This window comes from Guillardia theta (genome assembly GCF_000315625.1).
Source record: "Guillardia theta CCMP2712 unplaced genomic scaffold GUITHscaffold_32, whole genome shotgun sequence".
In the NCBI taxonomy this organism is placed as follows: Eukaryota; class Cryptophyceae; order Pyrenomonadales; family Geminigeraceae; genus Guillardia; species Guillardia theta.
This window is the reverse complement of record NW_005434642.1, coordinates 98689-126026: the sequence shown is the minus strand read 5'-3', so window position 1 is coordinate 126026 and position 27338 is coordinate 98689. Positions and strand designations below refer to the sequence as shown.

The 27338-nt window shown below is 53.6% G+C and overlaps 6 protein-coding genes across 6 annotated transcripts; 2 read left to right on the top strand and 4 right to left on the bottom strand.

Moving 5' to 3' along the window:
• Positions 1–145: 145 nt before the first annotated feature.
• Positions 146–843, top strand: GUITHDRAFT_163068 (hypothetical protein; the record flags this gene model as incomplete). Its single annotated transcript, XM_005832902.1, has 3 exons — positions 146–454; positions 501–638; positions 683–843. Coding segments are annotated over 3 exons (606 nt in total), but the record flags the coding sequence as incomplete, so codon positions are not given.
• A 363-nt stretch (positions 844–1206) lies between these two features.
• Positions 1207–4931, bottom strand: GUITHDRAFT_108018 (hypothetical protein; the record flags this gene model as incomplete). The annotated part of the gene is made up of 8 exons (XM_005832901.1): positions 1207–1287; positions 1595–1693; positions 1748–1805; positions 1854–1900; positions 1950–4383; positions 4435–4508; positions 4651–4790; positions 4928–4931. 8 exons carry the CDS (start codon positions 4929–4931, stop codon positions 1207–1209), a joined length of 2937 nt encoding a protein of 978 aa, XP_005832958.1.
• A 2574-nt stretch (positions 4932–7505) lies between these two features.
• Positions 7506–8796, bottom strand: GUITHDRAFT_108017 (hypothetical protein; the record flags this gene model as incomplete). The annotated part of the gene is made up of 10 exons (XM_005832900.1): positions 7506–7571; positions 7618–7734; positions 7797–7892; positions 7944–7994; positions 8049–8093; positions 8149–8220; positions 8280–8378; positions 8427–8477; positions 8530–8568; positions 8614–8796. 10 exons carry the CDS (start codon positions 8794–8796, stop codon positions 7506–7508), a joined length of 819 nt encoding a protein of 272 aa, XP_005832957.1.
• Positions 8797–10345: 1549 nt separating this feature from the next.
• On the bottom strand, positions 10346–14184 carry GUITHDRAFT_108016 (hypothetical protein; the record flags this gene model as incomplete). The annotated part of the gene is made up of 22 exons (XM_005832899.1): positions 10346–10442; positions 10497–10553; positions 10597–10677; positions 10721–10868; positions 11153–11219; positions 11266–11306; positions 11359–11414; positions 11474–11514; positions 11564–11614; positions 11771–11832; positions 11884–11935; positions 11979–12009; positions 12074–12129; positions 12192–12229; positions 12444–12473; positions 12598–12639; positions 12684–12728; positions 12786–12873; positions 12925–13019; positions 13068–13156; positions 13201–13270; positions 13314–14184. 22 exons carry the CDS (start codon positions 14182–14184, stop codon positions 10346–10348), a joined length of 2208 nt encoding a protein of 735 aa, XP_005832956.1.
• Positions 14185–23424: 9240 nt separating this feature from the next.
• On the top strand, positions 23425–23958 carry GUITHDRAFT_51034 (hypothetical protein; the record flags this gene model as incomplete). The annotated part of the gene is made up of 2 exons (XM_005832898.1): positions 23425–23531; positions 23613–23958. Coding segments are annotated over 2 exons (453 nt in total), but the record flags the coding sequence as incomplete, so codon positions are not given.
• Positions 23959–24114: 156 nt separating this feature from the next.
• GUITHDRAFT_152494 (hypothetical protein) lies at positions 24115–25544 on the bottom strand. The gene is made up of 7 exons (XM_005832897.1): positions 25106–25544; positions 24968–25049; positions 24815–24919; positions 24663–24760; positions 24493–24613; positions 24390–24434; positions 24115–24346 (listed from the first exon to the last, which is right to left on the bottom strand). The coding sequence occupies exons 1-7, from the start codon at positions 25279–25281 to the stop codon at positions 24203–24205; spliced, it is 771 nt and encodes a 256-aa protein (XP_005832954.1). The 5' UTR covers positions 25282–25544; the 3' UTR covers positions 24115–24202.
• Between the last annotated feature and the right edge of the window lie 1794 nt (positions 25545–27338).

Here is a 27338-nt window from a genome sequence, read left to right as displayed (position 1 = left end):
GGAGGAGGAGGAGGAGGAGGAGGAGGAGGAGGGACTAAGAGCCGAAAGAGAAGGAAGAAGATCTTTATCGTCCACTTTTCCTCGGTTCAGGCGATATCTGCCCCTGACCCTTGATAACTCCCTGCCATTGAGACATTTGGGGGGCATGAACAGCACGTCGAGACTGGGAGAGGAGAGGATCCCTCTTTCCTTCAAGGTGATTGTGGAGCCAACACTGACTGATACAAGGCCTGCGGGGACTTCTGGGGAGGACTTCCGTGCCAATAGAACGGTACCGCCCCAGGAGGTAGTGAAGGAGCTGCAGGAGAACGTGGATGACTACATCGCCGCGCTGAAGAATGAGACTACCCTGGCGACAAAGATGAAGAAAGCAATCGACGACATCGCTGCTGTTGTTCAAAATGGGATCGAGTTTGAGAAAGAGATCTCAGGGGCAGCTGTGGTGGACATGCAGGTATCAAGAGCTTGGGTTTGTACTGCAGACTTAGTGCTCGCGTCAGGTTCTGCTATTCAATACGAGGAATATGCTCAAAAACAAGGAGCGATATATGTCTTCCTTCAAGAATGAAAGCAACGAACAGCAGGGCGTCGCGCGCCGTCTACGGAGCACTATGATTAAGCAACAACGTAGCGTCCAGGTACTGTGCTGTCTGTCCTTGTACTCTGCATGACCACAAGACAGATACAAAAGCAGTTTGCAAAAGCCAGCCTTTCTGAGCTCTCTCAATCATACATATCGACTTCGACTCGGGATGAGACGCGGGTGACCAATTACGGTGATACAAGCATGTCCACAAACGATTCGCTCCAAGAAGAGCTGTCGTTTTTGCGCCGGCGAGTGGCAGAACTTGAAGTTTCGCAAAGTGAGAGAAGATGAATTCGGTTGGTGACAACATGGGGCTCGAAAATCTTTTGAACATTCGATGTTTCAATTCTCGTATCATCTACAACATTTAACGAGCTTGTTGGTTCCCAATTTCTTCTTGGCATCGGAGGATTCAGTGACATGCCATGCAAAGTGAAGACCTGTCAGCACACACAGACATGTGGGGGTGAAGTTCACGTGAGGGTGGCAGGAGCACTGCGGCTATCGCGTGCTTGTGGTGTGCAAAGCTGAGGGAAGACTCAAGCTTACTTGTCCTCCTCTGCTTCATGTCAGTCTCTTGAGAGCCTCTTGGCGTCTTTAGATATTCACAACAAACTTCTTCACTGGCACATGATGTTGCGGAAGTTCACGTACTCCTTGTGCAACACCTTCTTCACTCCTTGCATCACTTCTAGCAACACCTGAAGCAATCTCAGAGCTCTCCCTCCGTCTCCACTTATGCACTCCCTCCTTTCCCCTCTCTTCCTGTACACTCCCTCTCCCCCTCCAGCTCTGGCATAGCTCTCCTCGTATCTTCGTCCGTACCCTCCCCACCATTTCCCCGCTTCGCCTCTACTGATATGTTTTCTCAGTCCCCTTCTTGTCCTGTCGCTTCATTCTCTCGCCTCTCCCCTCGTCTCTTCCACTCCTCCATGCAGGGCTCGCACTTGCCCTGCACCGCTCGTTTCTCTTCCCGCCTCCACTCCTGCTGCTGACAGCGTCTTTCACCTGGATTTCGCAGATGTGTTTCCGAACTTCCATCTTTCCCCACTCCCTCACAGGCACAAACATGCAAGTTTGACTCGCTTCGTCTATCGTCCATCCCACCTGCCAGTCTACTCGTCAGCTCTCCCACCCACCTCGCTCATCTCTTTCCTCTACGCAGATGCACATATCTCGGTAACCTCCGCTCAATCTGGCATCGTATCGGGGATCATAGCTGGAAATCGGAGCTTCAGGCATATTCCAATCCCTCGCCTGCTTTCACCGGTTCTTGATGCTCGTGACGCTCATGAAGATCTCCCGCCCTCCCATCTGCAGTTCACTTTCATCTCCACGTTCCGCTCCTCCTCTCTTCGCGTACCTCCACGTCCTCAGGGGCTACGTCGCTTGCTCTTCTCCTGTCCCTCGCGCTCACCCCATAACCGACCACCGAGATGCGGCGGAAGCAGCTCAGCCACTCCTGCACCTCCTCCATCGACTGCACTAGGATAGTGCATCGGACCAGGTCCGTCAAGCAGGAAGGGTCTCGCCCGTACGATCTCACGGTCTTCTGTATCGCTCGCGCACAAGATTTCACGTTCCCATGCTGTACTCTGCCGACCTGGTTCCAAGCTGACACCCACAGCTGGAAGGCAGCGCTGATCTCCTGCGCCTCCTGGAACAGCTTCTCGATGTCTCTGCTCTCCTGCCGGATCTTTGAGTCCGTTGTCGAGTACCTCGCCCTTCGCCATCCCGCCATCGCTGAGAGCCACCTCCCCCACGTCTTGAAGTCTTCCTTCACCACTGCCTGCAGCTCTTGCGCGATCTCGCGTGCTTGAACGCTCACTGCCGCGATGCTCTGCTTGTTCTCCTCCTCTATCTTCTGCCAGGTGTCGTCAAAGCCTTGCATGACCGTCTGCAGTTCCCTCAATGTTTGTCTATAGGAGCGGCGGTACTGGACGATGATGGCGATGGCGATGAAGCAGCAGCCAATGGCCAGGAACAGACACATTCCGAGCCCGATCTTCAAGTCCACGCTGTCAGCAGGGAAAGCGTAAATGCAGTAAAAGCAGTAGAGGCCCTGGAGGAAGAAGGCAGCCATCCAGAAGTAGTGCTGAACTCTATGAGCAAGGTACATCACAAACGACATCACCGCAATGGAAGGGATGAGCGTGTAAGCATTGCAGTTAGGTCCGATCCCTGTCCCCTCCACCGAGCACTGAATGCTATCTACGATGAAGCTGAAGACGTTGCCGGCAATGACTAGATGGCCCGCGAACAGCATCAGCCACTTGGCTCGTAGCGGCGTGCTGACCTGCCCGACGATGACGCCTGCAACGAACAAGAAAGACCAGTAGAAGCTGATAACTGGCGCTGCAACCTTGGCGATTCTCACTGTCTTGGGCTGCACTGGAGTGGTAGAGTTCTTCTCTGGCAACCAGATCTGCTCGGTGAAGAGAGGGCCGAGCTGGTTGATCCCGAAGACAAGGTACACCATACTCAGCCAGAGGACGCAGCATCGCGCCGGCAGCTTCACCATGGCTGTCTCGATTGAGTTGGTGGTGCGGAGGGCCAGGATGCCATCAACCTCTGAGTCACGGTAGCGGTTGAGACGCTCCTGCAAGGGGAGGAAGCGCTCATCGTCCCGGTGGTCCTCCACGAGCCTTTCCAGCGCTCGGATCGACCCTTCGTCTGACGCGTTGTAAGCTGTGATGTCACTGCATGGCCGGTGGACCACTTGCTCCCTCTTGCTTCCATTGGACGGAGAGCCGCGAGTGAAGCTCGGCACTTGATGGAGGGACTCGATTCCTCGCAGCGCAAAGTACTTGTCGAATTTGTCATATATCCCTGACTCTCGTAGCAGTTTCAGCAGCTCAATTCCACGTGGGTTGTGGTTTGTAAACTCCCACAGCTTTTTCTCTACATGTTCCTTGAGCACCTTCACCAGACAGTCTACGATCATCTCTGCAGCCTCGCTTGCACTGACTTTATCGTTCCCTTCGATTTTCACATTGTACAGGCTGTACGAATTCTTGGTTGTCAGACCTCCTGCCGGCTCCCAGTCCGGTAGAGCTTCTTCTCTCCAGTTCGACGGCATAAGCATCATCACTGCATCACGTACGGAGATGCCCAGAAGAAAACTGAGAATCACTCCCTGCCCCATCTCGACGCCTCCTTCCTGCAGCAGCACGCAGGCTCGCTTGCAGCTTGGTATCGATGGCTTTGTGCTGAGCCGTCGGCAGGCTTCTGCCATGCTGACCTTCCCCCTTGACTCGTCCCGCGTGATTGGCATGATAGTTTGTAGCCTTCCTGCCTTCTTCTGAAGCAGGTAAATGGCGCATAATGCGTGAACCAGGAAGTGGCTTTCCTGATCGATTGCTCCGTCGAAGTGGATGCATGCAAGATCGTCGAGTACACTGTGGGCACTTCCCCAGGAGATGAGAGGCACGAAGATGGAGCAGTTGCATAAGTACTTGGCCTTTGAGGTTCTAGTTTCTTCCAGGAGGAGCAGAGGCATGCAGTCAACATCCAGGTAAGTCTTGCCGGGGTAGATCTTCCAAACCTTGTGTGATTGTGAGGAGAGGCTGTTGTGTATGGCCTGATGCAGCAGCGCTGAAAACTCGTCGCTCCTGGGCTGATCAACCTGCGACTCCTTCTCTTGTACCACACCAGGGGGGTCCAGCCGATAGATGAAGCAGTGAAGGCTGCGGCCGGACACAGGAAGCTGTGGATCAAGCGTAGGCTCTATCAGTGAATATCGCCTTGCAGCCGGCGCCTTCTTCCGAACAAGGAAGCTCGGGAGCGATGCCACAAAGCTTTTCGTGCGCCCCATGTGAGCGGGGGGCGTTCTGCTCGACTGTCAGTACATGACAACTTGCACCCTCCAATTTGCCTTCTTAACAGCTAAATGATTCATGTTTTCTGGCATGTCCTTCGATTCCTGAAACAAAAACATTTTTGTCTACATTTTATCACCCATCTTTCTTACATACCTTCTCTGTGTTCATTTCTTCCTTATTACTTCCTCTTCCCTACAACTATTTGTGCACTGGTCTAAAGGATACGGTGACTTAGTTTCTTACTTCGTTCTTGTCCTTATCCTTGCTCTTACTCTTGTCCTGATCCTTGCTCTTACCGTTATCCCTGCTCTCATTGCTCTTATCCTTCCTGCTCTTACTCTTATCCTTGTCCTCGTCCTCGTCTTGTGCTGGGTTCCTGAGGTCTTGCCATGCCAACGTCCTCGTGACAGTCGTAAATGTATCTACGTATCGGTACCACCACCCCACCCCCCGCACGCTGCAGTTAAAAGCTTTTGGTGACAGTGAGGGCCGTGACATAAACTCATTTCAGTCAATAAACCCATAGCTCTACATAGCTCGTACTTCGCCATGGCTTCAACTGGAAGCAGGGATCAACGGGGGGGTTCCAATGCTGAAACTCGCTCTGCAGGAACCGAACAGTCTTCAAGATAGGGCAGGAGATATACGTGACAAGCACGGTGTTGGGTCATTGCAAACATGCAATACAGGCGCTGCAGTCTGTTTACAGTTCTTGTTGGGAGGTCTAATCCTACAAAATGAACAAAAGATGCAAAAGATGTGGCAAAAGGCCGGAGATAATGAGAATCTCGTTGAAGAGCGGGATGACAATAAATTGAATTCAGATTCCTCCTCTATACAGTGTGTGTCAAAGTTTTAGAGTGGAAGCCTGAGATTGAATGCGGGCAATCCCTTCTTCCATGGGAGTTTTTCTATGGGACCAACAGAAGTCATAGCAGCTGCTTTGCTCTGGACCGACGACGATTTGCCCCAAGACATGCAACCCATCACGGTGCACGAATGGGTTCAGTTGATAGGTCTTCTTTACGGTAGCACGTGGCAACCAAAAGGCCGGATGAGGTACATGTGGGGTCGCAATCGCCATGGCTTTGTTCCACCTCGTCGGAAGTCGAGACCAGGTTTTGAATCAGCCACACCCGGTATGAAACATGGATAGATATCTCAGGTTCTGGCCATCATCGGCAGGCAGTCCCTCAGAACAGATTTGACATGATTCGTTCTCGTGTTGAAGCTTTCAATAAAAACAGGTTGCAGACAATCAACGCAGGAAGTGAATTGATGATTAGTGAGAGTATGTCGGAATGGCGTCCTCACATACAAGTAAGATTGGGATATGGCTGTGATTTGTGTTCTGAATGATTTTGATCGGTAGAATACTGCCCAGAGATCGGTAGAATACTGCCCAGAGTATCCTTCAGCTGACGGGAAATGCAAGGAAAGCCCGTCGGGGTGGGCACAGAATACAAGAACATCGCTGAATGCACTTTTGGGATCGAGATGTCTTGGACGTTCAAGAAGGTGAAGATCGGATGCAAGACCTTCCTTTCTCGGACAGGTATGCAAAGGCACACAGCTGAGGTGCTCAGGTTGGCACACAATTATCTCAACGAAGGACATATACAGTACCTGAGCACGTTAGGATGGCACAGCAATGATCTAAGGGCTTGACTCAGATTGTCAGGCTCAGTGTGCAGATCAATGGAGAAAAAAGGGTGTACGGACGTGCCTGGAATGAAGGTGGCGGGGTTGGTGCACCACGAAAGCTTTTGATTTCTACTTGGAATTCAACACGTGAAACCGTTGGACACGTGAGAGATGGATGGATGATCAATGCACAGACCAACCAGACCGAACACTTCAACTTTTCTGGGCCTAGAACGAAGATGGTGAAGTAATATTTCGATGCAACTTCGACCATCGATGTTCACAATCACCCCGGGCAGGTTGATATGGGGATGGAAAACTCTATTGGAACTGCAGATTGGCGATTCAGAATCTTTTGTTGAGCATAGCGAGTTCATTAACGTGCTTGCTTTGCAATTGGTACAAAATAAATACGAAGGTGAAGCAATGAGGAGAAACAAGCATCGAAGTGCTCGGGGTTGACAATCTTCTTCATTCGATTCAAACTCGCAGGACTCGCAATTGTCGGAGGCAGCGCATGACATGATACTGGTGAGCGAATTTTGTGAGAGAAAGCACCTTCCCATGCATCCAGGTGATGGGACCAGGAAATTGACACGAGTTAGATGCAGGATCTGCAGAGATTTGCATGGCCAGGGTCGCAGAACCCTATTGTTGTGACCAATGCAGCGAAAACGATCCGCACAAGCGACCGTTTGGTATTTGCGGTATGGCAGCAGGACGCCGGTGCATGAAAGAGAGTATCTCCAGCTTAGGGAAACAGACTTTTCAAGAGTGAACTTGATTGATTTCTATTTTTTCTACAAAACTCTATTTGAAGATACCGAGACAGCTGCCTGATCTAGGTGTTCGTTCTTGTTTGAGAATGGGGTTTATGTTTCTGGCTTGGTAACACCAAGAAGTTTGAGGTTGGTTAGAACAGGGAGCGAGTGATGTTCTTCTAGACTGTAAGTATTTGTACTGGTCAATAGGACACTATGAAGTGACGCGGTTTCCTACTTCATTTTACCTCGTGCTTGTCCTCGTCCTCGTCTTGTGCTGTGTTCCTTGTGTCTTGTTATGGCCAACGCGTTCTCGTGACAGTCGTCAGACAGAAGTCAGAAAAACTTGAAAAGATCCTATTCAATTTAATTAATTTCACTCACATCATCCGTTTAAATCATAATTCACATTTGACTTTGTACTACTTTTCGACGATTTCTGACTGCGCGGCCTGACTCTACTTGCGGCCGTGGTGCGACCTGCCTCGGTGGCAGCGGTCGCGTGCGCGGCTGCGGCCAGTGGCTGCACTTGGGCTTGCAGGTCAGCAGTGCGCAGCTCAGGCCTATCAAGCCGCTGTGACACTGTCATGAGCCGAGCAGCGGGTGCAGAGGTGTTGCTGGAGGCGACAAGAAGTGCGATTCCTGTCTCGCGGTGGATCCCAGGGATGGTACGGTTTGTACAAGCTCGGAGGCTTAGGTACCTTCTTTCCTTTGATCCCTGTCGACAAGCATATCCAGCTGAGCACAAGCTAACGCCACCTGTTGACACTTTAGGTGGGGATGTTGGAGCAGGTGCCGCGTTTACCAGCTTGTCGATCCTGAAGTTGAGCGAGTCTTCTGCTCCTGGGCCCTCCGGAACGATGGTACAGACCGGGTTATGCTCGCTCCCTATGCAAGTCTTGAGCAGAGTGGTTCCGACCTCCTGCATGCGATAGTGGTGAGATGGATGAGACAGCATGAGGAATCCTAGGTCAGTGAGCTGACCTCCAGCAAGGCGAGCTTCTGTAAGCGGCGAAGCTCCATCATCCTTCCTTTGTCGAGCTTCTTCTTCAACTTTGCTTCTCTTCTCTGCATTTCTTGCTGTTTGTTCCGCACGTCAGATCAGGACAAACGAAATGGCAGACAACAGACCATTTCCTCTTGCAATTGCGATATCTGTGAATCTTGCTGAGCAATATGAGCCTGAAGGGAAAGGTGCCTTCAATACATCCCAAATACGCATGCATGAATGGAAACCTTCTGTTTGAGATAATAGCTCTCCGATTCCCTCCAAAGGTCGCTCTGCATTCCAAGTGAGTGTATCAACGCGTACTCTCTTACAGTGTTCGAGGTTTACGTTCATGTTCTTCAAGTTTTGTATCTGCTTTTGAGATGATTTCGACTCTTCCAGCAGTTCTGCATATTTGATCTGCAAAAACTGAGTCAACTATGGACCAAAAGATACAAACTCTGCGCGGATCTGATCACCTTGAGATCAGAATGGGACGAATGTAATTGCTCATCATGGCTGATCGTGGATACGATCTCCTGTTTGATCACCAGAAGCTCTTTTCCTAAATCTCGCGCCTGAGAGCTCAGGCATGAGAATTGGAGGTAAAGCACCTCAAGGGTAACCTCCCGACACAGTCGCTTTGACGAGTCTTGAACAGAAGCTTCCAACCTCGCCTGCCACATGATTTCACTACCTGCAATGTGTTGAAAGATCCATTGGACGTACAATCGTCTCTTGAAAGCGGACACGTTCTCCATGTATGATCTGAATTGAACATTAGGAACACAAACCAGAGGCAGCACTCGTTACCGTGTTCTTTCTCATGACGTCTTCGGACGCATGCCGAAGCTGCTTGCTCAATGTTTTAGCACTTGCTTTGTATTGTAATGCTTTCCTCTGAGCGAAAGAGATCAGCCCTTTGGAATCCATCGCGGTCGACAAGGCACCTTCAGAGAACTTCGACTCCAACAGAGAAAGACAAGTCGAAGACATCGAAACCTACCTGTTGATGCAAGACAGAGTATAAACGCAAGGTCAACGTCTGCAGATTATTCAGAGCTAGATTTACCCATGCAAGACCTGCGCGCCATTGGAGCTGGTCTTGTGTCAATAACATCAACTACGCTGCTCGTGGTGGAGCGACACCGGGTTTCCAGGTTGCACAGGTCACATCGATCTGGAACATCACACTGACTCAGAATTTCATTCCTCCCCTGATCAGCACCTTGGACATGAGCCTCGAGATCTTGGTTGCAGGATCTATCCAACGAGAGGTTCAAACTGCTTCTGATCTGATTCGCCTGTGGGAGAAGCAGGAGGGGGACCTTTTCGGTCCAGTTCGGATCCTTACACTTCATGGAGCTCCTCAACAATACTCATAAAGCGATGCTTGGCAACCGTGCACACTTGAAATCAGACTGCCGGAAGCAAGAGGTTAGAAAAAGAATATCATGAAATGAGAGGGGTTTAGGCTTCTTGGACCTCTGATTTTGATTTCTCTGCTTTGCAACATCTCTACCTCTACCTCTACCTCTACCTCTACCTCGACCTCTACCTCGACCTCGACCTCTACCTCTACCTCGACCTCTCCTCTACCTCTACCTCTACCTCTACCTCTACCTCTACCTCTACCTCTACCTCTACCTCTACCTCTACCTCTACCTCTACCTCTATCTATCCCTCTACCTCCCTCCCTCCCTCCCTCCCTCGATGCATCCCTCACTCTTCCCGCTCGCTACCGTTTCACTTTCACATTTCATTCTTTTGATAGCTGAGGCGAGCTCACTGACCACCGTCGGTGATCCCACATAGTCAGTTGAGCCGCCCGCCGGGCCCGGCCGGGCCGCGAGTCGGAGTGCATCGGGCCGCGGGGACCCGGGGATCCCCTAGCGCCGCTGGCGGCCGGGGCCCGGCCCAGCTGGCAGACGGTGACAGAGTCAGCTCACGGCCTATGATCGCACTGGCAGTGACTCTGTACTCTCCCGATCATCCGACTCGACTTGTCCTCGTGAGTAAAGGCCCCATGAACGGTACGGTACTGTACACTTCAAATTGGCTCCATCCGGCATCTTAACTTTTACAAACATGCCAGAATCGGATCGTCTCGTCACTGTCCGTGTGCCAGTGCCCCCCCCGAGTCAAGGGGGAAGCGAGATGAAGAAGCGGAAGGCTGCGTCGTCGGAGAACCACTGAGGGAAGGCAGTTCCCCAGAGGTTGTTGTGCAGGTTGAAGTGAAGCCCTCCTGCTGGGTCCGACGGCAGCGGAGGAGAAGAACCTCCATCGTACCTGAGGTGAGCAGTCAAAGGTAGAGGAGGGAAGGAGGGGGAGGGGGCTGCACCAGATGAGGTGATCGATGTCTGTGAAGGATAACAGTGGCGAATCCAAAGCCTGAATGAGGAAATGGGAGGCGGGGGGAGAGGAGGAGGAGGAGGAGGAGGAGGAGGAGGAGGAGGAGGAGGAGGAGGAGGGCGAGAACGGAGAGGGAGAGGAGGGAGAGGACGAGGAGGGAGAAGAAGGTTCCGAGCCCCCCGCTGGCTGAGGATTAGTCGAGCACAGGAGGTTGTGAGGACGAGAGGAGACCTTGCTGTCTGGTCGGCTGCAAGGTAGGAGAAGTCTCTTGGATCAGCCGAACTCCGTCCCTTGATAGACTCAGTGACGTGATCGTAAGCTGAGGTTGGAGAAGGAGGAGGTACCATACGGAGAAGACGTGCCTTGTGCCGTTCTCCACCACTCGATATGGCGACAGCCAACTTCGTCAACGTCACGCAGCCGCCGAGCTAGTCCGTACCTCACCTTCCAAGCGTGTGCATCTGCCATGTCGCGCTGGTCTCATGGTTTGGTTCGAAGGAAATCCAAGTGGATTCGGCGAGCCTCCTGTAGGCTGGTCATCGAGAACGAGGCTGATGATGGAAGATACGTGGCTGTCTTGTTGGTCCAAGAAACTTGCAGACTGACTGCAGTCTTGTTTGGTCCCGGGATGTTGTAGGAGAGCTTGCGGTCATGGATGAGTAGATGAAGGAGGATCGAGCAAGAGGCAAACGTGTATGCTCCCAGGCGCACCGTACCTGCGACATCAAGTGTGAGACGGGGAGAGGCGACATGCAAGATGCGCTTATATGGAGCTCCCTCCCTCCCTCCCTCCCTCCCTCCCTCCCTCCCTCCCTCCCTCCCTCCCTCCCTCCCTCCCTCCCTCCCTCCCTCCCTCTCCCTGCCTCCCTCTCTGTACTTGCTGTGAGCTTCGTCCTCGGATGACAAAGTGAAGCGAATCTCACAAGAATCTGCAGGAACTCAATCGCATTTGAGTCAAAGTTGAGCCGCCACAACGATGTAGATTCTGCGCATTGGATACCTTTCATGATGTTTGCAGCGGCAGAGGAAACTCTGAAGTCCCAAGTACGGGAGACAGGATGGGCAGTCTACAAGAGTCAGCCTCCCGGAGGACTTGAAGTCAATCTTGCGGACCTCCATGCCGAGTTTGGCAAAGTCATCGCAAGGAATGCAACCTGAGCCGGATGATGAGGAGCTGGGAGATAGACTGCGAGCAATGGCGATTACCTGGGGTGTACTCTTCGTTGAAGTGAAGGAAGTCTTGCTCCGAATATGTTCGATATCTGATCAAGATGTTCAACATCCCGGCGCCTTCTTGTCACTGCATAGCTTGTCTATCTACCTCATCCTTCCGAACGACTTGGCCCACTGGAACGCCCCAGCCTGAAGGTGTTTGGGGACAGTTGGATTTTCGAGATGGAGTGAAGACTACCTCACTCCTCCTCAGGTAGGAAAGAGATCCATCAGTCGTGTTGAACGCAACCTGAGTACAAGCATGAGGATTGGAGAAGAGGAGAGGTCCAAGTGAGCATACGAGATACTCTCCGCATTTGCGCATCTTTGAGATTTCTGCACGGTTCATCGCTCTCCACCTCTTCTTCCCCCTTGAAGGATCTCTGACTCTCTCCGAGGACCAGACCTTCCCGCCTTCTACCATCCTCAGCCTCCCCTCCAGCTCCTCCACGAGACGGCCCCAGGTCCCTGCATCAAACATCATGCCCAAGGCCTTTAAGAGAGTCTAAAGGGAATTACCTTTGTTGTGAGTGGGAAGCGGGTGGTTGTACAGCCTCTGATCTGCCCATTCCTGCACTGACTGTGAGAGGGACTCTTGTTGAACCGGCCCTGACCATCTCGAGCATGGCATAGCGCGAGTCCACCCTGTTCGGAAAAATGGTGAATGGAAGGAGAGACTAATTCTAACAAGACGTTCTACCTCCGCAACCGGTGAAACTCTTCGTTGCTCCAGTTCCCGTCAGGGGTTCTGAGGACGTGAAAGAACTGTGACAGCTGTCACGTTGCCGTACAGGCGTGTCCTATCTCTACATCATTTATGCTGAGACCCCAATTGTGTTCCGGAGGTCCCTGGTTGTCGGTAAGTCTACGCAAAAGGAACAGAAACAAAAACGGGAAAGAGGAGGATGAGGAGGAAACAAACGCGGAAGGGCTCGAGGAGGACGAGGAGGACGAGGAGGACGAGGAGCAGGAGGAGGACGAGGAGCAGGAGGAGGACGAGGAGGACGAGGAGCACGAGGACGAGGACGAGGAGCACGAAGAGCACGAGGAGCACGAGGAGCACGAGGGATCTCAGGTACCTTGAGCAACCTCCTCATGTATCGCCTGAGCTAGTGCGCAGATCAGCTCAGTCATGTGCAAATTCTCTCAAGGCCAACCGAATGATGCCTTGGTGATATCGTTTTGCTCCCTTTGGTCGGTCAGGAGAGAGTTGAAAATGGAGGAGAGGAGTACCGATCTTTTCATTGATGAATCGCACGGCCTCGCGATAGGCAGCTGGAGAGATGATGAGGGCGAGAGGAGAAGATAGCACAAGATACCAAGTCTGATGGGGTCAGCAGGAGAACCATACAGCCACGAATCTCCTGCTCAACGCGTCAAACTTTGCCGACCATCGCAGTCCAGCAGGTCAATTTGCTTACCAATGTCCTTATCAACGATGGGAAGGTTTGCGTAACCTGGGCTGTTCATAACACGCGAGACAAAGGCGTCAAGGCTGCTTGATATCAACTTTTAAGACATCAGTGATATCATGTAAACGCCTCAAAGCGTGTGAAAAACCTTCGCCTGTGGAAATCGATTCTGCATCGTTCGCCAAAATTGTAAAACTTGCCCTGGCTTTGGGGGTAAACCGTTGTCGGATCCATACTGGAAGACTTCGATCAGAAGTCAGTCCAAGAACAAAAAGTTGAGACAAGACTGACCGAGCGCGATATCTTGAAACCTAACCAGCCAACCGTACGAGGCCTCGGCCATGACGAGCAACTCCTTGCCCGACTCTTTGTGCAGCCACCTGACGCAAGTCTGACGGACTTGAGACTAGCAAAGACGTCTGACCTGAAGAGAGGAGGAAGAGCCTCGGGCTTCTTGCAGGCCCCGTTGTATCCGATGTGAAACGCTCGCACGCCTGGGTTGATCATCACACATGAACCGAACCCAACGGCATTGACCTTTCTTGTGCAAGGCTGGTACGGCAGCTATGCTCATTCCAGGCACGTCAGTCTGCTTGCCTGCGAGCAGTCCTGACTTGGCAGCAAACATGGCGTTCAGCTCATGTCTCAGAGAGAGGCTGTAGTCAAGAAGAGTCTCGTCGTAGAGCTCCATGAAGGAGTTGAGGGCGTTGGCTTGCCAGATGATCGCTCCACTCTCGATTGCAACCTTCATCTCCATCATCTCTTGCTCTGTCCGTCTGCGTCGAGCACAGCCAGCTGCACCATCGAAGAACTCCAAGAGAAGCCACGGGAAGACAGTCCATGTGTAGGTTTCAGCACCCCCTCGCGCCTTGAGTTCGTAATGGGTTTCGAGGGCCTGAGGGAAATGCTTCTCAAAGTACATGTCGCATACGCTGTGAGTTGTGTTTGTGAATCCGACGTCAAGATGTGTCATAGAGACAATGTGCAGCTCTTTGATTGACGGGTCGGGCTTCCACCAGTCGCCGTACCCGTTGCTCCATGATGTTACCCCCTGGCAGTCCAGCTCGACAGTACCATTGAGCACCATCGCTACGGACTTGTTCGCCCTGATGAAAGTCACCGTCAGCTCCCTACAAAGTCCTTCGCTCGACGTGCAACTGCCCCCTGCTCCGCACGTGCACCATCGACTTCCATTCTTGCTCAGGGTGCCGGTTGCTACCAACCAACCCTCCTTGTCCTGAGCATCGTTGAGAAAGGAGACGACGAAGTTACTCTCTTGCTTCGAGATGATCGTCGTTCCTCTCTCGTTGGTGAAGCTCCCCTCCAGCAGGCAGCAGTATGCCGCTGAGTACAAGCCCAGCAGCGCCTGCAGCAGCGCCTGCGTCGAAAGTCTCCCCTGCCTCACCATTTTTGGTATCTCCCACTACTTGCTCCCCGACTGGGGGCGGGCTCAGTGGCAGCACGGGCCCGGCCGGCCTGGCCCCGCGGCCGCACCGTCGTGGCACCGTGGCACCGTGCCACGGTGGCTGCGGCGGCCGGGCCCACCGGACGCCGGGGCCCCCCACGGGGAAGTAACTTAGCCAGTCACGGACAGTTTTTTGCTCCAGAATTGGCGGCCTGACCAGAATTGGCCTGACGCCTCGAAACCGTGACGGTTCAAGGATTGTCCATTCTCACAGGCTGAAGAAGCCTGATTTTCATGGCCTGAGGGCTCAGTATTAGATCATCAGTGTGCACACTGATGAAGAGAGCAGACCAAAAGATAAAATTTGCCACGGAACCGTACTGTAAAGAACTTGTGACCAGAGATTGCTGCCGCGATGTTGCCACCGGACTTGAACCGTCATCCGTTTCAAGGCATTTCAAAGTTTGAAGATGTTGGGGCCACCCGGCCTGCCAAGTTCACGGGGGCCAATCCAGAAGTAGCTCCTTGAATGTTTTCAAAAGCTCCGTGACATAAAAAACAAGGCTTCCGCCAGATCTCCTGGTAGTTCCATTTGACTCATGATCCTACTCAAACTTCCGATCAAGTTTGTAAGGCTTCAAAGTGTGCTATGCCAAACTGAACTTGAAGTAGTGCAAACAAGCTGTGACAGGTTCAAGTTTGCTCAAGACCGAGTCCGTCACAAGTCAATGCACACAAAAAGGATGTGAAGCATCCAGACATGATGAAGATCATTTTCAAGATCCGACTCTACGACAATTTTGTACACTGATCATCTCCGAGTCGGTTCAGGGCCCCTGCCTACTCTGGCATCAATTCTATTACTGCCACGGTACGGTCACTGAGGCCGCCTCGGATACACCGCTGACTTGGCAAGCCTTCCGTGCCCCACCGTGGAGCCTTGCCGCAGTGCCGGGACGGCGGCCGGCCAGGTGACGGCGGCGGCGGCGGACTCAGGCTCGGAGCTCCGCGCGGCCCGGCCAGCCTAGACTCTCAACAACCGTGCTGTACTACTTCCACCGGCGGGCCGCCGACGGTGGCCGGGCCGCACTGCCGCTGTCAGACGGTCACCGGGCACACGGTCAACGGACTCTAAAACCGTCGACCGTACTACCTTACTTACGGTTATCGTCCGTTGAGAGGCGTGGTGGTAGCTAAGGATTTGAATTTGTTTTCCGTTTCAAACCTCGCCAGGAGGGGAGGGAAGGGAGGAAGGGAGCTCAAGCGAGAAGTGTGAATGACAGACAGAGAGAAGTAGAACTGAGTTCGATGTGAAGATGATGATATTGAGTCGAAAGCAATGAATGAATGTCATCAGAAGCTGCATATGTACTTTTCTGTTTTGTTGCGTTTGTATAGTATTTTTTTCACAACAATCATGTGCTCGAAGCGTAGTTTCATGTATAGCAGATCGAGTGCCTCTAGGTTTCCGTTTGCTAAAACTTGCACACAATGCTGCTGTAAATGTGCCACAGCTTGCCACACATTGATCAAGATGCGTATGTGAAGTGAAGTATGTATTTCCTTTGCTCCCTCTTATCCATACCACTGTGCTCTTTGTAATCAATAATTTCGTTAGAATTGCGTTACAGAGAGCTCATTATTTCCTATTTTGGTTCATATTTCTCTGATGTTCGTGCAGACAAACATGTCTTCTCCAGGGGAAGAAGAGAGGTCGAGAGGCGCATTCAAAGATCTGTCGAATGTCGAGACCCCAGTGCTCTGCCGACGGGCAATGGCGAGTGCCGAGACTCCTGTGAACACGTGCTGGACATCTGGGACGGACTTCAAGTTTGTTGAGGAAGGAGATGACGAGGTCATGTTTCGGGTCAGAGACAGTGGCGTCTTGCGATCTTTAGCGTTGCCTGTGTTGGGAGACGCTACGGAGAAGCAAGCAGTGGTGGACTGCCAACAGACTTTGGAACAGAAACAAGTAATTAATCTACCCCTGGTCTTTTGTTTAGTTGAGACTGCTTCTTGCCAGGCTCAAGTCAAGGCTATCCGGCTCTCTTTCCTTGTTGAAAATCCTCCTGCCCTGCCGTCCTTGAGCAAGGTGAAAGAGTCGTCTTTGCCCAAGTTCAATCCAGATCATGTGGACTCAAAAGCAGGTCCAAGAGTTTCACCTGCCCTTGTTGTCTCTCACACTTGTCTGCCAGATGCTGTGCAGCCGAAGCTTCCAAAGATTTCTTCACGACCGCCTCCCATGCTCCCAGACCAAGTGTGGGAGGAGATTGTGTCTGAGATTCAAGCCGACGACAGCGGGAAAGATGAGAAGCCCAGCGAGCCGGCTGTAGAGAAGGATGCGGCTGGGAACCAGTCCTTCCACGATCTTTCAGATCAGATCATCGACCGGATCGGTGAGCTTGAAAGTCTCGTTGGTTTTGAATGACACGGCTGGAAGACAACATTCTTGCAGATGATGACGCGAAAGACGGAGACTGTCAAGAGAGCTGCCATGAAAAGAACCAGGAGATGCGAGCCTCCATGACTGAAATGGGATTCTCAGAGGAAGAGATTGAATGGGCAATCCAGCAGGCAAACCTGCAAAGCAATCAAAAGGAAAACCCTTGCAGTCCTCTCGGCGAACCGTCACAGCAACCCGATGGAGAACGTGCCAATGTTGATGCACCGCAAGCCGCCTCAGTTACCACCAGCAAGAAACAAGTCGATGCCGAGGAGAAACTAAGCGAGCCTGATGCCCCTGCTCTCGTTGCATGCATGAGGAAGGCAGGATGCAAGTGCGCGGACTGCCTTGCGATGGCGGGGATCACCCTTGCGGTCACTCCTCTCAAGAAGGAGGAGGAGGTTGACTCGAAGCCCGAGGAGCAGGAGCAGGAGCAGGAGCAGGAGCAGGAGCAGGCGGATGTCAAGGAGGATGTCAAGGAGGCTGCTGACGAGCAAGTGGCCAAGGAAGAGGAGGTGGAGCAGGCGATGGCAGAGGAGGAAGTCGCCAAGCCAGAGGCAGAGGCAGAGGCAGAGGCAGAGGAGACGACCAAGCCTACGGAGGCCGTAGAGGACGAGGCGGCGGCGGCGCAGGAAGGAGGAGAGGTGTGTCTTCGGCGGGCGGGGTGCACGTGCTCGGACTGCAAGGCGATGGCGTCTATCTGCATTGGAGGGAAGGAGGAGAGCTCAGGGGAGGTGAAGTGCATCAGGAAGGCAGGATGCAAGTGCGCGGACTGCCTTGCGATGGCGGGGATCACCCTTGCGGTCACTCCTCTCAAGAAGGAGGAGGAGGAGGTTGACTCGAAGCCCGAGGAGCAGGAGCAGGAGCAGGAGGATGTCAAGGAGGCTGCTGACGAGCAAGTGGTCAAGGAGGAGGAGGCGATGGCAGAGGAGGAAGTCGCCAAGTCAGAGGCAGAGGCAGAGGCAGAGGCAGAGGAGACGACCAAGCCTACGGAGGCCGTAGAGGACGAGGTGGCGGCGGCGCAGGAAGGAGGAGAGGTGTGTCTTCGGCGGGCGGGGTGCACGTGCTCGGACTGCAAGGCGATGGCGTCTATCTGCATTGGAGGGAAGGAGGAGAGCTCAGGGGAGGTGAAGTGCATCAGGAAGGCAGGATGCAAGTGCGCGGACTGCCTTGCGATGGCGGGGATCACCCTTGCGGTCACTCCTCTCAAGAAGGAGGAGGAGGAGGTTGACTCGAAGCCCGAGGAGCAGGAGCAGGAGCAGGCGGATGTCAAGGAGGCTGCTGACGAGCAAGTGGTCAAGGAGGAGGAGGCGATGGCAGAGGAGGAAGTCGCCAAGTCAGAGGCAGAGGCAGAGGCAGAGGAGACGACCAAGCCTACGGAGGCCGTAGAGGACGAGGTGGCGGCGGCGCAGGAAGGAGGAGAGGTGTGTCTTCGGCGGGCGGGGTGCACGTGCTCGGACTGCAAGGCGATGGCGTCTATCTGCATTGGAGGGAAGGAGGAGAGCTCAGGGGAGGTGAAGTGCATCAGGGAGGCAGGATGCAAGTGCGCGGACTGCCTTGCGATGGCGGGGATCACCCTTGCGGTCACTCCTCTCAAGAAGGAGGAGGAGGAGGTTGACTCGAAGCCCGAGGAGCAGGAGCAGGAGCAGGAGCAGGCGGATGTCAAGGAGGATGTCCAGGAGGCTGCTGACGAGCAAGTGGCCAAGGAAGAGGAGGTGGAGCAGGCGATGGCAGAGGAGGAAGTCGCCAAGCCAGAGGCAGAGGCAGAGGCAGAGGCAGAGGAGACGACCAAGCCTACGGAGGCCGTAGAGGACGAGGCGGCGGCGGCGCAGGAAGGAGGAGAGGTGTGTCTTCGGCGGGCGGGGTGCACGTGCTCGGACTGCAAGGCGATGGCGTCTATCTGCATTGGAGGGAAGGAGGAGAGCTCAGGGGAGGTGAAGTGCATCAGGAAGGCAGGATGCAAGTGCGCGGACTGCCTTGCGATGGCGGGGATCACCCTTGCGGTCACTCCTCTCAAGAAGGAGGAGGAGGAGGTTGACTCGAAGCCCGAGGAGCAGGAGCAGGAGCAGGAGGATGTCAAGGAGGCTGCTGACGAGCAAGTGGTCAAGGAGGAGGAGGCGATGGCAGAGGAGGAAGTCGCCAAGTCAGAGGCAGAGGCAGAGGCAGAGGCAGAGGAGACGACCAAGCCTACGGAGGCCGTAGAGGACGAGGTGGCGGCGGCGCAGGAAGGAGGAGAGGTGTGTCTTCGGCGGGCGGGGTGCACGTGCTCGGACTGCAAGGCGATGGCGTCTATCTGCATTGGAGGGAAGGAGGAGAGCTCAGGGGAGGTGAAGTGCATCAGGAAGGCAGGATGCAAGTGCGCGGACTGCCTTGCGATGGCGGGGATCACCCTTGCGGTCACTCCTCTCAAGAAGGAGGAGGAGGAGGTTGACTCGAAGCCCGAGGAGGAGCAGGCGGATGTCAAGGAGGATGTCAAGGAGGCTGCTGACGAGCAAGTGGTCAAGGAAGAGGAGGCGATGGCAGAGGAGGAAGTCGCCAAGCCAGAGGCAGAGGCAGAGGCAGAGGAGACGACCAAGCCTACGGAGGCCGTAGAGGACGAGGTGGCGGCGGCGCAGGAAGGAGGAGAGGTGTGTCTTCGGCGGGCGGGGTGCACGTGCTCGGACTGCAAGGCGATGGCGTCTATCTGCATTGGAGGGAAGGAGGAGAGCTCAGGGGAGGTGAAGTGCATCAGGAAGGCAGGATGCAAGTGCGCGGACTGCCTTGCGATGGCGGGGATCACCCTTGCGGTCACTCCTCTCAAGAAGGAGGAGGAGGAGGTTGACTCGAAGCCCGAGGAGCAGGAGCAGGAGCAGGCGGATGTCAAGGAGGCTGCTGACGAGCAAGTGGCCAAGGAAGAGGAGGTGGAGCAGGCGATGGCAGAGGAGGAAGTCGCCAAGGCAGAGGCAGAGGCAGAGGCAGAGGAGACGACCAAGCCTACGGAGGCCGTAGAGGACGAGGCGGCGGCGGCGCAGGAAGGAGGAGAGGTGTGTCTTCGGCGGGCGGGGTGCACGTGCTCGGACTGCAAGGCGATGGCGTCTATCTGCATTGGAGGGAAGGAGGAGAGCTCAGGGGAGGTGAAGTGCATCAGGAAGGCAGGATGCAAGTGCGCGGACTGCAAGGAGTTGTCGTCAGTCTTTTCTCCAGCTTTCAAGGTCCCGTTGCCCTCGCCGCACTCGTCCATCAGTAAGGTATGTCTCTTGTTTGCAGGCCCCTTTCAGTTGATTTGCTCTTTCTCTTCTCCTCCTTCCCTGTCCTTCTCTTCTCCTTTGCTTCCTTTTGTAACTTATGGCGCGTCAGAATCGTCTCACCTTATCCCCCGGGGCCCTCGACAACGCCAACGCTCTCTGTGACCTCTTGGACGAGGACGACGTGCTGGACATGGCTGACCTCAGGATCTCCGACGTTTGCGAGGACGACAGGGAAGCGATGCAGGCAGCCGTGAAGCCGGCGGGCCATCCTGAGGAGAGGGAAGGGAAGACGGAGGAGGAGAAGAAGGAGAAGGAGAAGGAGAAGGTCGTGTGGGAGATCTCAAGCGAGTGGGACGTACTCAAGACGGTCAACCCGGCTCCTCCTGCTGCTGCACCCGTCGAGCCCTCGGCCTTCACATCGTCGGGAAGAGCCCGCCAGCTGTACACGCTGGAGGACGTGGAGCGAATCTCGAGCTACAACACTGAAGCCCTGCAAGCCAAGCTTGACAACGAGAAGCGACAGATCACCAGCAAGCTCGCGGCAGCTGAGAAGGAGCTGGAGGACGTCAAGAAGTCCATGACGACTGAGAACGAGAGGCTTCAAGTTGCTATCAAGGTCTGTGTCTCCTCCCCCTCCTCCTTTTGCTCCTGCGATTGACAGCCTCTGGTGCAGGAGGCAGACAACACGGTCGACGAGATGGCTGGCATCCTCGAGAAGGAGAGGCAGGAGAACAAGAAGCTCTCTAAGGAGTTGACAGAGACCAAGAACTATGCTGATGTATTCCCCGCTCCTCTCCTTCTCTTCCGCTTTGCTCCTCCCCTTCCGCTCTCACTCAGTCGCTCCCTTAAAGGTCAGAGTTCTCCTCCATCCTTCTGACTGGATCGTGTAGGAGCTGGAGGCAGCGTTCAACGAGCTTCACGGGAGGTACACGAAGCTCAAGGAGTATTACGCCGCGGCAGACGCCAAGAACAGCGACCTGTCGCAGAGCCTCCTCGAGACCAACGAGATCCTGAGGAGCTGCCAGCAGCAGGGGGCAGTGCGAGAGGAGAAGATCAAGGAGCTGGAGGAGAGGGTGATGAAGGAGTCGGAGAGCAGGAGCAGGGAGTGCGCGCTGCTGGCAGAGAAGCTCTCCAGCGCAGAGAAGTCCATCAGCGAGCGCGACTCCAACATCGTTACCCTGAATGTCAAGGCGCAGATGGCTCAGCAGGTACCTCCTCCTCCATCTCCTCCCTCCCTCCCCCTCATCTCTTCTCTCCCTTGCTCTTCCTCTCTCCTCCTCCTCCCGCTTGCCCTCAACTCGTCCTTCTGCAGGAGTTGATCGAGCAGAGGAGGAAGACGGAGAACTACAAGATCGAGTACGCGACGCTGGAGCAGACGCTCAAGTCCTCCAATGCAGCAAAGGCGGAGCTCGAGGGAAGGGTGAGCAAGCTAGAGGTAGGTGTCTTGTTGCTCCTCCTCTGTCCTGACCCCTTGCCTGCCCAGGCTGAGAACCTCGAGTTGAAGACCGCAGCCTCGCAGCAGTCGAAAGCGGGAGGTGGGGATCTTGAGAAGGTGAGACGAGGGTTGGGCCCTGCTGGCGTCTGACTGCAGCGAGAAGGAGATCAAGCTTCTGCGCGTTCAGATGCAGAAGGCGGAGATGGAGAAGAAGGCGCTTAAGAACGAGCTGGACTTGAAAGTTTCCGAGAACCAACAGTTAACAGCCATCTGCAATGAGCTCATGACGGACTTAGAGAAATCGAAGGCGTGAAAAGGTTGAAATTTCATGGACTCGAAGGTCGTGAAAAATCTTTAGTTCCTGGCACGCTGTTATTGTACTGTAAGCATCACTAATAAGACTCACTGACTTCATGCTTTGTCTTTAGAATACATTGCTACATAAGTTTTCCCTCCTGTTTGCTGGTTGTCAGGTGTTGTGTTGGTGAGAAGAGAGGAGGGAGCGATACCGTACAACCGATAAAGAATAAGAAGAATGGTCAGCAAACACAAAACCGTGAATGTGACTGACAAGTATGTGAGTTGTGTCACTCCCAATGGCAGTCAACATACCCGAGAGCCATCGGAGAGCAATATTCCCTGATGGCACCACAAGCTTGGGGGGAAGCTGCCGTTCTGTCGACCTGAGGACCCGCCTCAGACTGTCCTCATCCTCTCGCACGAGCTTGTCTCCTGCTCAGCCTTCAGAGAACGCACGCAACGGTGAAGTGACTCGCCATTGTTCAACCGGCCGGTGGTGAGAGGCTTGCAGTAGTCCGCACAGTCTCTCTTGCACTCTGCTGGGCACTGAGGAGGGGAACTGCGTCAGAGGAAGCGAGCGATGAAGTGAGGGGAGGGTGGGGAGGAGGCGAGGGAGTGAGAAGGGAGGGAGGGAGGAGGCGAGGGAGGGAGGGAGGGAGGGAGGGAGGAGAGTGGATGTCTACAACCTTCCATGGAAACTCGTACTTCCTCTCACACTCAGTGTTGCACTCAAAGTTGCAGTGAGGCTCGCACTCGGTTGGGCCCAGCGCCAAGCTGTCCATCTTGGGCGATTGATGTGGGAGGACAGCTGAGGAGGAAGTTGTGGTGAGCGGGGGAGTCACAAGGAGAGCATGGATCTATGTCACCGTTGCTGGAGCTCATGAGTTGTATGGGTGGGAGAAACTTGACTTTGACCTTCTTCTCTGCTCCTGGGTACTCGGAGTTGGGTCGGAGCATGCAATCCCTCTTGCAGTACCTGGAAGCAACCTGTCAGCCGCAAGAGGACGGAGCTCAGCTGTGCTTGTCCTACTTCTCACAGTCTTCAGTGCACAGGCTGTCCGTGTTCGGGTTTCCCATGCACTCAGGCACACATTTTGAGACGCACCCGTTGACGCAGCGAGAGGGAGGGGGTCCCTCGATCCTCTCCGAGAACCTCGTCTGCCCAGAGGTCTATCAGTCTAGTCATAAGGACAAGAGAGGAAAGGAGGGAGAGGGAGAGAGCAAAGAGTGGAGGGGGAGGGGGGAGGAAGACAACACAAGCTTCTCGTGAAGGAGAACCTGCTTCGGCTGCCATGATCCTTTGGCGACGTTTGCAGCGGCGGCTTGCTGAGCAGCGTACGAGATCTTGACAGAGAATGAATCAGACAACTTTTCTATCACATAGTAGAAGAGGCTCGACCTTCTCAGACTCCGATGGCTCCATGGCATCGACATTGCGCACCTCACTCACTCTCCTGCTAGAGCCGCCGCGTATGTGGCAGGCTATGAGCAGAGCAAGCACGAGGAGGGGAGCATTGAGAGAGAGGAAGGGTTTCATGTTGAATCAGATCAGTGGCATATGTCTTCTTCGAGATCAAGGCTCTCCATCACCCCAGCATTCGCTTCTCCTTCCCTCCTCCTCCATCTCGCCCGCAGCCCGATCGCGTCATCTGCATAACCCAAGGCCTCTGAGGCGGGCATGCAATGATACCCCTGCGGTCGCAATGGCGCAGCAGGAGCGCGAGCCCTATGTAGTGATCCACCACCCTCGGCATGGCCGCATGTCCGTCCAGTGGATGGGGGACAGAGCATGCATCCTTCCCTTCTACGACAGCTCTCCCTCCATCCCCTTCGGCTCCTTCAGTAACTTCTACGTGCATGCCGAGCCCTTCCAGTTCGAGGGTGTGCAACTTCAGACTTCCGAGGCCGGCATCATGCTCGCCAAAGCGGATCTCTTCGGCATGCAGTCAATATTGCCGTGGAATGGCGAGCAAGGGATGTTTGCGAGGGCTGGAGTGGAGGCATACAAGAGCTCTTCGTCGCAGAGGATCAAGGATCAAAACCACGATTTGGCAAAGCAAATCCTCGCAAACAGCGGGAACCCCAGGAAGTGCAAGCAGTTGGGTCGATCAGTGAAAGACTTCAACCCTACCGCGTGGGGGTCCGTCAGAGACTTTATAGCAGTGCAGCTGCTCTACTCCAAGTTCACCAGCTCGAAGCTTCTCAAAGAAGTTCTTCTATGCACCAACGAGCTTCATCTAGCCGAAGCATCACCCGACGATGCAGTCTGGGGTGTTGGAGTTGGCGAGGATCTAGCGAGAGACCCCAAGAACTGGAAGACTGGATGCTTGAATGTTCTAGGAGAGAGCCTGATGAAGGTCAGGCAACGCATCTCAATAGAAAGGGAAGACTAGCGGATCCGTTACTTCACTGATTTTGAAGCCTGTGCACCCGTCAGATTGATGTTCCTGTATCCCGCCACAAGACATTCTGGACAACTTCGGTTGTTCAATCAGGTCTCAGAAGGACATCGAGAGGCGGACATGTTTGCATTTCAAGTTTATTTACTTCTTTCGTTGTTCGATTTTGAAATCGGCAAGCTCGAATCCGATGGATGTACATCTCAGAGGAGAGCCCTCACTTGGTCTCGTCGCTCTGCTTCTTGCTGTCAGCAGCTGGAGGAGCTTGCACGAGGCCGATCTGTATCTCTAGTTGCTTCTTGCGATCGGAGTATTCCGACTTGAGCGCTGCGACCTCATCAAGATGTTTGCCTTTCTCTTGCTGCAGGAGCGTCAGGTCAAGCCTCACACCAGGCGCTCTTTACCTCTCTTAGCTTGTTAGAGTTCTTCTCGATCGATGTCGCTTTTTGCTGCGGCCGCACAGTAAATTGTGAGAGTGCAGGCAAGTATTCTTGAAGCCGAAAGAACCTTGAGCATGCTGATCTCTTCTCGGAGGGTCTCGTTATTCTCCAAGAGCCGCTCTATCGTCCTCCTCATCGCAGTTCGATTCTGCTTGGCTTGCAGGACCTTTCGGATGCCAAAAGCAATGCTGGTACCACATGTCACGCAGACGCCTCTCCAACAGCAACTCGAGAAACCTGCTTTCGTAAAGAGTCTGATAGGCCGACCGAGTCATCTGAATCTCATCTCGCACTCTGATCATCAGCAGCCCTCGCTCGGCGCAGTTGACCGTCACCTGAGAGATCGTCAGGTCCTCTCCTCCTTCCCCCTTCTCTGCTCGTCGACCAACCTGTCGGATGATCTCATCGAAAGTCTCCTTGTACAGCTCTTCTCGCACAGGACAGATCCCCGTCTCTCGCGCTTTTCGTTGTTGCAGCTTGTTATCCAACAATTCCTGCACGGCATCATCCAACATCCAACGACACTCCTGGCCTCTACTCACCTGCAAGTTGACAACATCCAGACGCGTAGCAGGCGAACTTGACACATGTTGAACCCATACTTGACCGCCTTCGTTCCATTCCCTGCATTTCATGTTACGTGGGCAACAACCAATGTCTGGGTGCTGAGTGATGAACACCTGGGAGGAATGATTGCATTCAGAATCTCTTCCGGCTGATACAGCGAGTGCGACTTCTCGTTCTTTGATGGAGACCCCGCCGCATCAGACTTGGCCTGAGACGATTTCGACTTGCTAGCGTTGGCTAGGAGGACCGGGTTATCATATTTCACCAACGACTTGTTGGGAGGTATCATCTGTTGCAGCTCAAGTCTCACTCAACCCGCTGGACTCTGATCGTGATGCTCTCGACGACGAAGCAAGTCAGCGGCGGTTACGAATGTCCTTGGATGCAACCTATCGTCCTTGCCGGACCTTGTTCAGAAAATCTCCGGCTCTTCCCCTCTCGTTCATCAAGATCTCCGTCAGGCTCTCAGTCTCTCTCCTCGCTCCCTTCAGCAGCTTCTCATCCGCCGCTCTCAGTCTCGCCCCACACCCGTCGGACCGTTCGAGCGCATTGCGGTGAGAAAGACTCTCCGGGCCTACCGCCAAGTGTTTGACAGATGCAGGACACAAGCATCGTTAGGGTCTGCCCTGCACACCACTAAGCCTGCCTCAGATCAAACCATTTGCCGTCCTCGCTCTGCTCTTTGTCCTGGCCCCTGCTTGTCGTGCATGCCGTCGCTTGCGTGGTTGGAGTAGCGGTTTTCGCTGCCTCCTCCTTTTTCTAGTATTCTGTCGATGCGAGTTTGTCGGGATTATCCTCTTCTACTTCGTTTGCTTCGGTTTGCCTTGTGTCATTTCCGTCAATAAAAACCGCGAAGTAGCCTGTGATGGCGAAATTGCTTCAATGATGTGTAATGGCATGAAAGTCACTGGTAAAAACGCAGAGGATCAAGGTCAGCATGCAATTCATCACGAACAGTGAAGCCAATGTTTGTTGGAGGTCATTTTGCAAATAGATGAAGTGAAACGGAAGGTTGGGTTTCAGACAACCATGACGCAATCACGGGCATGCTGAAGCAGTTGCGAGGGACACCATGAACAGGAGCGTAACCTCGGAGACGTGAGCAGGAGGTCAATGAGTGAGTACAGAATGTGTCAATGGCGATTCGTCAGTTGCTCGTGATACTTCTGTCCATCGAGTCACAACGCGAATCTCAAAACGATTCGAATTTCTCAAGAAGCAAACTGTTTCAGAAGTGCATGGGAGCTGTATCGCTTTGGCAACCATGCAAAAGGGATACCTGCTTTCAAGAAACTGCAAGGAGCAAAATTTGATAGGGCATCAAGCAAACGTTTTACAGGCATGGCTTATCTCATGAAGTGCCTGCATCAATTCATCCGGAGAAGTATCAGGCAAATCTCAGAAGAAGAGAATGTTGAGATGCAATGTATTAAAAGTTGCTCCCAAATGTTCATTTGTTCAACATGGAATTTCTCATCTCAAGGGTTTTCTTCCTCCGCCTTTCTATCATATGTTTTCAATTCTGCCGTCGGTTTGACGTCCAGTTTTCAACACCTCAATTATGTCCTGCCATGCTCGTTGCGTCTGGTTGAGTGGCAATGCCCTATCAAACACCAAGGAGAGGATACTCGGATAGGATCGAGCTCACGACGAGCAACAAGCTCATAAGGAAACTAGCACAAACAGCTCATACTTCTCTGCCGCATCTTCAAGAACTAGCTGGTGAAGCTGTATCTACTTTTTTTTTCTTCAGCTCCCCTGGTGCTGGTCAGATATAACCTTCCTATGATGGATTCTGCATTTGGAATACCTCCTTTTGTTTGATCTTTGAATTCATTCTAGTTGAGTATGCTTGATTTTTCTCTTTCTGATCCTCAATCGTCCTTGCAAAGTTTAAAGCTATGTTTGTATCCGACCGGTCTGTTGTTAGTTTACACTTGTTCAAGATTGCACACCGCCACATCTTCTCTCCTTTTCCTGTCCGGTGATATCCTCTCATCGTAACTTCTCTCTCTCTCCTCCTCTCCTCCTCTCCTCCTCTCCTCCTCTCCTCCTCTCCTCCTCTCCCCCCCTGCCGTCTTCTGCTCTCGCCTTATCTACCCTCTCGCGGTCGCATTTCTTCATTGAACCTCCGGCCCCCGATCTCTCCTTCACCCCACCGACCGGTACCCTACCCCATTTCAAGTATGCACCCCCCTTAGAAAGATTTCGATGGCAGTGGCATACAACCTCGAATATTTCCAATTTGTATACATGTAAATGTACCACAACTGCTCTACTTTGACTTTCTTTGATCACCCCTACCCCCAATCAATCACCCACCCACCAAAATCGGCCAAATCCCCT